Source organism: Pinus tabuliformis, chromosome J (genome assembly GCF_031772625.1).
Source record: "Pinus tabuliformis cultivar Carrire ecotype Pingquan chromosome J, CPIR1, whole genome shotgun sequence".
In the NCBI taxonomy this organism is placed as follows: domain Eukaryota; kingdom Viridiplantae; phylum Streptophyta; class Pinopsida; order Pinales; family Pinaceae; genus Pinus; species Pinus tabuliformis.
Genome location: NC_142295.1, coordinates 501,175,359 through 501,185,588, shown reverse-complemented (window position 1 = coordinate 501,185,588; position 10,230 = coordinate 501,175,359). Strand labels below are relative to the sequence as shown.

The following is a 10,230-nucleotide window of genomic DNA, read 5'->3' as shown; positions in this document are numbered from 1 at the left end:
TTAAAAAAAATTGTAATAGTAAAAAATTATATTTTATTTATGTTTGTACATATTGAGGTTTCACTAATAATATTCTAAGCAGTTATCGATTCTCCATTCCAAATGATATTAAAAAATATTTTATTTATAATATCATCCATATTTTTTACATAAAGTACTATACATTAATCTTATATCACTTTTATTTTATTCTAAGTAAGCATTGAAATGTGTGGATATTTATAATGATTTGTCATGTATTCACAATGATTCACAATTTTAGAGTAATACTATCCTTTGTGTAAACTTTGCAATGATGCCTAAACTTTTATATATATATATATATAGGGGACAACTTCAGATATCTATTCAAATTCTCATAGAACCTTTGGAGATTTTTCTATGTGTGTGGCATTATTGGCATAATTTCTGAATGGAAGTCAAAGAACTCCATGAATTCACTATTTGTGAAAGTAACAATACCATATCAATGGGCTGGCTTTTATGTTAGGTAGGACCACATACACAATGCTTGAAGTTTACACAACATTGTCATGGAGGACCACAAAATAATTAAAAAAAAATGGATGGAATCTAGAGATATAAATAAGTTTTTGTCTGTAATTAAGAAAAGAATAATGTGATTCTTTGAAAAGATCAAAAACTTCATCAACTCCTGGGTGGAGGGAGTATAATTGACCAAATGGTGGCCAAATACAATTTCCTACAAAGGACCACAAAAGTTCCTCACCCATGGTGGGTTCTCATCCTTAATAAATCTGACACGTAGTAAAGGTGAACTTTTACAGATTCACTTGTGATTAGTCAATTGAGATTATCTTAAACATAGCCAATGAATACATTAGGATATGTGTTATCCAGCGATTTAATCAAAAGAACCTGGTTTGGGTATGGCCCACTCTCCATCTCGTGCCATTTTACTATTGCCACTAATGGATAATGGCTTCACTGATGTGTGAGTTACGTGTATCAGAGGGTAATATACTAGACACTTGTCAATATAAAGCATATGAATGTGACCTTCTGAATGTATGTAAAATCAATAATTACAGACACACAATGAAACTTTAAGTACAGACAGGAAAAAATTGATTGTACATGATGCTGGCTGCTTTGTTTTACAGAGTAATCGTTCCAGGACTCTGTGCCTATCTATCTATATCAATTCTGGTGTAACAGAAGGAGTTCCAAAAAGTTTGAATAATCGATTAAATCCAAAAAAAAGGATGACACAGCAGCGAATCCCTGTCAGATCACTATTTCTTTGCTTTTCTCTTCGATCAGTTTGGACCTCACGCAGTTCGTTTTCGTTTTGTTTGTTTTCCTATTACAGTAAAATAACCAAATCCATGTTTCCTATACTCAATGTTGTTATTGTATGATTTTTCTGGTGTATGGCAGATTTCCAAAATTTTATAGAGTAAAGTTAACTTAGTGTTTATAGAAGTTTTAGAGTATTCCAAAATCTATATAAAATTATTAGATATATATTTAGGATAATTTTTTCAAAAACAAAATATATATATTACAAATGAATATTTCAAAAATAGGGAGTGGAAAAGTTGGTGGGTACTTTTGATCTTTTTCTTTATGTAATGTAGAAATGGTGTTGTCAACCTAAGTTACAGCATTATAATAGTTATTTCAATGTGGATGAGGTGTTTTTAGCTAATATGTATTAGAGAGGAATATCTCAAAAATTATTAGATATACATTTAGGATAATTTTTTCAAAAGCAAAGTACATCTATCACACATGAATATTTCAAAAATGGAGAGTGGAAAAGCTTGTGGGTACTTTTGATCCTTTTCTCTGTGTAGTGTAGAAATGGTGCTGTCAACAAAAGTGGCAGCATTATAATAATTACTTCAATGTGGATGAGGTGTTTTAGCTAATATGTATCACAGATGAATACTTCAAAAATGAAGTGACAGTGGAAAAGCTTTTAGGTACCTCTGATCCTTTTCTATGTGTAGTGTAGAAATGGTGTTGTCAACAGAAATTGTAACATTATAATAGTTATTTCAATGTGGATGAGGTGTTCTAGTTAATGTTTAAGAAAATTAAGATAAATATAAAAATATAAATATTTGATTAAAATATTTTTATATAAGTTTTTGTTATATTTTTATAAGATATAAATTTTTTTGATATTAAAAAATATTTTGATAAAAGATTTAAGATTTTTGAACCAGTCTAGATCCATTTTAAATCTGGTTCTATCAAGCTCTCTGAGGGATCAAATCTCTCTAGCTGCAAATCTTTCCTCAAGTTTTACATTCAAGAGATTTGCACCAAAAAAGAGGTGTAGAGAGATTTGATCCTCTTGCCACTTGATAAATCTTGATTTAAGATGGATCTAGATTGGTTTAAATTATCTAAAATGTTGTAACTTTTTTGACATTTAAATTATTCTTCATCAGTTTTCCTCTTTTCTTATAATGGATTATAATTTACAAATTTGAATAGTTTGAGTTCAATCAAATTATGCTTCTATATTATGCACTCATATTTCTAATAATGATATTAAATTTTTATATATCTTAAATACTTATTATTTTCTACTTTGATCAATTTTACCTCACACAAAGACATTTTAATTATAATATTTATTTATGCAATTTATTGAAGCATTATTTTCCATTTAAAATATGATTACCATTAAACGTTTGTTTTACCTTAGACAAAACATTTATAATTTACATAATTTATATATGTGAGATATTTATTAGCTTTTACTTGGATATATTTTATCTCACAAAACACATTTTAAGTATCATATCAATTTAGTGATCGCTTTTAACTTTAAGAAAATTTAACTCACACAAAACATGTTTACCTATCATATCAATGGCTAATTAATTTATATTTGAAATACTAATTATTTTTTTACTTTGATAAAATTACATTTATGTGTAATGTCAATTTACTTAATTTTTGTAGGCAGCCTTTTAGTTTTGTAAGTATTCTAATTTCATGCAACATTTCACACTTAATAAGAGTTGATTGTGTTTATTGAGTTTCATGTTTTGACAAACAATCTTATATGTTTTTTTATCTTAAGTTTTGGTGGGTTTGTTTTCGCAATGTGAAGTCATCCCTCTAAGTTAAAGATTATATAGTTTAAGATATTTTTAAGGATAAACATATCCTAATTGAAGATTTAGACACTTATTCTACTTGGCTACTAAACTAATTTTATATTTTTTCCGAAGAAAAAACGAACTTTTTATTAAGGAAATAAAAAGTTACATTGCATATGCTGTGAGCATTTCTATTGCTGCTATTTGACTGCTCATGCAGTCATAAAAAAGTCCTATCAGTCTTGAGGACCCTCTGATCTCAAAAAGAAGACAGCTGAAAACATAAATTATCAGCTGCTTTAAAAAGTTCAGTCAAACTAATTTTATATTTACTTTATACTCTTTTTGTTTTTTTTTTTGAATTTTGTCTACACTTTATTTCTTTGTGAGATCTATAATATCCTTTGTGTATATGTCTTTTTTGTTAACAAGTTTAATTAAACCAACATATTCAATATTATTCTTTATTTTTCATTAATTAGCTGACATATATTTTTTAAATTTATTTGATGAAACATTATGTGACAACATCTCCCTCATATAGTTGTAGAGGGTCTCTTAATACAATGATTTTAGATAAAGACACACTTTGGTACTTAACTATAAGTGGAGTGTCCACTCCAAATGTTGAACACTATCCTTGTTCCACATACACACTAAAAATATCTAGAAATATCATTACTATGAATCTATCTTTTATATATATATATATATATATATATATATATATATAATAAATAATAAATATGTCAATTTCTTTTAATATAATTGAAATTTGAATATTTTATTTTGTAAAGCAATTGAAATTGAAAATTTACAATCCAAATATCATAAGGGTTGTTGTAGACTAAGTAATATGTAATTTCCAAATAATTTTAACAATTTAATATTAAACATAGATCACTATTTCTTAAAACACATGAAAATTTTAGAAATCAGGAAACTAATAATAAACAAAAATAACTTTATTAAACAACATAAATATAATAATTAAATAAATTAAATAAAAACAATTTTAATTTACATCAATTTTAATTTAAAATTTTATTAATCAATTATATTGATAATTTTATTAATCAATTATATATATATATAACTTTTACAAAATATTTAAATAAAATAAATTTAGGTAAAGAAATATATTGTCATATATATTTAATATGATGGAAGTAATTAAGATAACAGCTTATTTCAAAGCCCTTATATTTACTTAGACAAATGGGATAGTGATGATATTAGAACGACTGATCATTATCAAAAAAACATTATGTTTATTTATTAACTACACCATTAATGTTTTTATAGTGTATTTATTCATAATTTTTTTATATTTAATTCTCTTACACTTCCCTTTCATATATTTATATATAATAATAATATTAAAGTGTTACATTAAGGTGTTTCAAGCTGACTTTTCATAGAAATTGAACTTCAACAAACAATAAATTTATTTTCTAACTTTGCAATCTCAAATCCAACCCCATTAAATATTTATTAAGAAATATTATTTCATTTTATTCCATACATACATATATTAACAATATATATTGACAGTTATATATTTTTTTAATTTAAATAGATACATTACTTTTATAAATTTCATTATTCTTCTTATCAAAAGAATAATGAACATACGTTCAAGATAACTTTATTCAACATTTAAAAATTTGATTTTTAATTAATTAACAAAATCACGAGTCATGTTAATATTGCATCATCAATTTGTGGTTGCGGCCAGAATCTATAAAGATGGTAAATTGACCATTGGAAGGTGCTAATAAATTTACTTAAAATAACACCAATTTTAAATATACTGAATTCAAATAAAAAGCTTACTTTCACTTTTATATTATTAAAAAAAACAAGTATAAAAAAAATCAACCCACATTAATATAATTTACAAATCACCTCAAATAAATATATATAAACATGGTTGACCCAGAGTCATAAATATAATCCCTTTATATTCAAAGTCAAATGTAAAAGCCACTATACAGTATATGGTCTTACAATAAGTCAAAAATCATGATTCTCTGTATCGTGTTTATGCTCTGTAAAACCCAGAGAAACAGCTGTCCGAGAATCTACAGAGGAAGATGAGGACACTTTAACATTAACTTACTGTTATTCTCTACAGTATAATGCCCAATTTAGATCCTTATTCCACTACCGACTACCATACTTTCGGCTCTCGCACTGCATATATTTATTTATTCACAAAATGCATGCTGACTGCACAAGTTTCAGTAGATATTTTGTATGAATCTAACATTTTTCATCCACAGGCAGTCATAGGTCAGAGGAATATGCTGGAGGCATAATTTGATCGATGCTTCTCTCAATACAGTCCATAGGTAGCCCTAACAGCCCCAGTGTTTTATCCCATACTTGGAAACATTTAGCATTATCAGCAGCTTGTGCAGAAACATTAGAAGGCTTGCAGTTAGAACTATAATATATACATCCTTCTGACTGTCCCTTTCGTCCAATCTCTTTTGCAGTGGCACAGAACAGAACACTTCTTGCACCTGTTTCAAACACAAAACTAGGTTTAAATAGCTGTGGGCTGAGAAATATAGTCTCAATATTTAGATATCCTATTGACTTAAACATTTCTGGCTACATCCAAAGAAATGCTACATCTGAAAAAGTGGTGCAGTCTCTAAAAAAATGCTACATCCAAAGAAGGGGTGGTGTTTAAAGACCACTGGTCATGAGATAGAGTTTTTTAGCCTTTCAAATAAGTTATATTCCACATAAATACAATTTCCAAAACAATATATTATCATAAACCTAAAACTAGAAAACAACTGATAACTTATCCCAGTTAAGTTTACAGGAACCACCTTGACTCGTTACCAAAATAATAAAATAATAATGTCAGTCCATTTTTCTTTATTGGACATTGTCCACTTCCAATCCATGGTTAAAACTGAAATGAATATTAATCACAACACAAAACAACGAATGAGTTGAAATGAATAACGCACCTTCTGCTGCATGGAATTTCCAAAAAGATCTTTCACTGTAACTAGGTACAGCTCTCATCTGTATTAACAGTCATCATTATTGTTATAATTTGTTTTTGAAGAAAATGGTGATGATAGAAAATACAATGCATGAAACTTCCGAATGGAATTAGAGAAATACCAGAATATTTGTGCTGACTATCCCTGGATGAACAGCAATCACTTGGACAGCTGCATCTGTAGGAAGTTTGCTTGAAAGAACTCCAAGGAACATCAGCTGCAAGAATTAGAGACATTGTCATATAAGTATCTATCAGAAGATTGAAATAATCAACTGGGAATTTACATAATATGTTGTGTCAAGAAGTAAATATTATAGAGCTGGTTGAAGAAACAAATACAAGTTTATTTATAGTAATTAATAGCAAATATAGATAAAATTAAAGATGAGAATGAAAAATTTTGTTCATATTATAAGCCCCAAAAGTTGACAGGACTTTCAAAGATTGACAAGAGGAAATCTCAATGTAATGGATCCCGAAGAAGATTGTCTAAACAATTCTCATCAAAGAAGTCTTAGTTTTCCAAACACTGACAGGAGGAAATCTCAATGAAATGTATCCAGAAGAAAAATGTCTAAACAATTCTCATCACAGTAGTCTTAGTTCAGAAAACTAAAATATGTTTTGATTATTTATATATATTCTCATAAACACTATGAAGATATTACATGAAAATATTCTATTCTAGCTTACTGGGCTGCCAAGTGATATGATCAGTTGTTGGAGCTTTAGACTTAAAATTGCTGAAATTCTAAATACTTTCTTGAATAAAAATGGAACGGTTGAAGCTGTCATCTGTAAAGATTCTTACGTGAGCAAGTTTACTTGCAGCATAGGCAGTGAAGCTGTTATAATCTTTCTGTTTAACCTCTCTACTCAGATATTCAGAGTCCATCACCGCACAGTGATGAGCCTGCATAAAGATCAGCATATATTGAAAGCCTGATACAGATCTAGGGATAATGAAAAAATCTCGAGATACAAAGCTGTGATAATGAAATATATTTTAAATTAGTTCATGATGTAGGCCTAAGGTCAGGAAACAAATAAAAAAAAACAATTGTACTTCTCTATATTAAATTAGTTCATGTTGTAGGCCAAGCCTAAGGTTTGAAAAACAAAAAACAACAGTTGTACTTCTTGATTCGCTCAATTAATTACCACAGAATTGACATTTACTATTCGTGAAGGAGATCCTCTGAGCAGAGAAGGCAGGAGGAGGATTGTTAGGAGTGCAGGCCCCAGATGATTAACTTGCACGTGCTGCTCAAATCCATCCTTGGAGAACTTTTGTGGCTCTGACACAAACAAATAAATAAACCACTTTGTCACTTCTCCAACAACGTACCTTTGAAAACTTGTTTTAGGAAATGCAAGAACCAGATCAGCTCACCTCCCATCAAGAAGATCCCAGCATTGTTGATCAGTAGATGAAGAGGAATCCCACGAGATAACCAATTATCCGCAAATGAACGAACTGAAGCTAACGAGAGAAGATCCAGCTCCATGACCTAGAATTCCATATGTAACACCATTATGTTTTTCATTAGCTCAATGAAGTTACAAAGAAAAATATACCAGTAACTAAATTTGCATATGAAATAGGCTAAAGCCTGCAGAAATGGCATTGATTCTTGTAGTTTCCAGTGGTACAATTTCTCAACTTAAATTTATGTCTGTTTTCATGACCAGAGAAGTCAGATTTTATAACATGGAATTAGAGAATCAGAGAGATGCAAAGAATAAAACTAGTTTTTATTTGATGAAATTGTTTAGACAATCAGATAGGTACACATAAACAATCAGTAAGATAATCTAGATCCAAATATTCAAGAGCAACAACTCACAACACAAACTACTAAGACACAATTCATCACAGATATACTCAAACACTAACTAAAAAGACTCAGCTCATCAACTTTATCTAGACCCACCATTTCCACATTATTCCAACGCATAGCCATGTGAAAACCCTAGCAATGCAATAGATTACTATAAATCACCATTAATGGCCATATTACAAAGATGACATAACACAAAGAATTCACCAAGATGAGTACCATCATGGGCATATCAGAACAGCTCAGAATCTAGTTTTCTTACCGTTATGTCTCAATCAATAGTTATATTTGAAAAACATAGAACATACAGCTTCTAAACATTAATTTGCCAATGAATTCAGATGCAGGTAATGATAAATCATATAATTACGATACATCAATGTATAGAGGATTCCCATTCGCTTTTCTCTGATTTCCCTGCCATTCCTGGACAAGCTCTGAAGCCACCCTTGTGTTACGACAGGCCATAACAACGTGGGCCCCTGCGTTTGCAAGCTTTCTGTGACACGCCCATCAGAAACAATGGGTTAAAATGACAGGATTAGGAAAACAAAATTACAAAGTGTTAGCCCTGCTAAAATTAATTTCCCCCACAACCTTGCAGTATGGAGCCCAATCCCACTGGTTGAACCAGTAACAATACAAGAGAAACCAGTAAGGTCTGGAAGAGAAAGATCTGCAGGCAGATGGGAAGCAAGAATCTTCTGACACAATGCATCCTTTGCTATCTCCCATATGCCATTCATCCACACTTTCATATTCATCATCCTGACTGCTCAAATATTAAGCCCACTCAGGATCAGATTAACAAGACTGAGATATATGTGCCCTTAAAATGATTTATATACAAGAACATGAGGAGACACTAGGATTCTAGGAGGTCAACACAGACTTTGGAGTGCAGGAGGGCAGCAGACATGCCAGCCAGGCACCGAATTTCGACGGCAACAAGCAATCCTTCTTGTCTGCCAATTCCCAGTTATCAACGCCATTCATCCTTCTCAAACATGGCAATTGGAGGAGACCACTGCATCCCAAGACAAACAAATGTCGGTTTCACAACATTAAATGCTCATCCCGAGACTTATCGTCCCTCTGTTTTGTCTCTTCTCATGCACCCATCTCAGCTATTTTGGCTACGAAATCAAAGTGCAATTTGCATGTATATCTATCCACAGTTTCAAGTTTTTGAACCCATATGTGCTCTCTTATTCCTAGGTTGAAAATAAGGTGGGTAGTCTCTTAATTGGAGAGAAGGAGACCAATTCATTTACAATGAAATGCATATTATCAGAATTGTGAGAGTCTTTGTTTGAATTTGGATGGAAAGAGACAACGCTAACAATGAAATGTTTATCACTAAAATTGTGAAACACTTGGTTGAATTTGGACCCTCTTAAACAGAATTTGGACACCTCTTAATCAGAATTATAAGAGGCCTGTTTGAATTTAGATGGAAAGAGACAGATAGTCCACAATAAAATACTTATTAATAAAATGCATATTGTCAAAATTATGAGAAATTATATTTAAATTTGGATTAAAAAAACAAAACTCACAATAAAATGCTTATCACCAAAATTATGAAAAACTTCATCTAACTTGAACGCCCCTCAACTCATGAACTCTCTTACAAAAATTTAAAAAATTGGAAGCCGGGGCCCAAAGCATCAATTCATTGCCTAGCCTGTAAATACTAGCTGGAACTCTAACACAATCCAGATCCCTCGGATCTGCGTAGCTTTCTAAGCATTTATAAATATATACCAACAGCTAATGGGTAATAGCAAGGTAGAACTATCATGAATTGACTTGAACGCGATTCGCCATAAATATATTATTCTGTCTTCAATAAACTAAAAAAAAGTTTGGCCGGCCAGTTCAAAGTTGAACCCATATGTCATCACTGAATTTGGAAATCCCCATGTTGAGTTTGACATGTTTCTTGAAAAGCCCTTCCTTCGTGTGTCTGTAAGGAATATACAGCCTCCACTTTCTGTGCGATGTTCCAGGTAAAATCAAGCTTGCTTCACCACGTTGGTCAAGAAGAAAGAATTGTTGGAATTCTTCACTTTGTCAGTAAAATATATAATACGTGTTGTCATACGTGTTCTCATAGGTTTCCGAACTTGGAAGCTTTCATAATGAGATTTTACCTCTTTTGGTTAAGACCGTACTGATTCCCATAACTCTTTCACACTTTCAGACAGAAGACCGATTCCATTCCATATAGTTAAGTTCATAGGCCTTTTAAAAAAGATTCCATAAGTTCCCA

General features: G+C 30.7%; 1 protein-coding gene across 1 annotated transcript; it reads right to left on the bottom strand.

The window, feature by feature from the left end:
- Nucleotides 1-5,041: 5,041 nt before the first annotated feature.
- LOC149227976 (dehydrogenase/reductase SDR family member FEY-like) lies at nt 5,042-8,992 on the bottom strand. The gene is made up of 8 exons (XM_089375611.1): nt 8,553-8,992; nt 8,331-8,454; nt 7,508-7,625; nt 7,276-7,412; nt 6,926-7,027; nt 6,234-6,329; nt 6,074-6,131; nt 5,042-5,611 (listed from the first exon to the last, which is right to left on the bottom strand). The coding sequence occupies exons 1-8, from the start codon at nt 8,720-8,722 to the stop codon at nt 5,373-5,375; spliced, it is 1,044 nt and encodes a 347-aa protein (XP_089231737.1). The 5' UTR covers nt 8,723-8,992; the 3' UTR covers nt 5,042-5,372.
- Nucleotides 8,993-10,230: the final 1,238 nt, after the last annotated feature.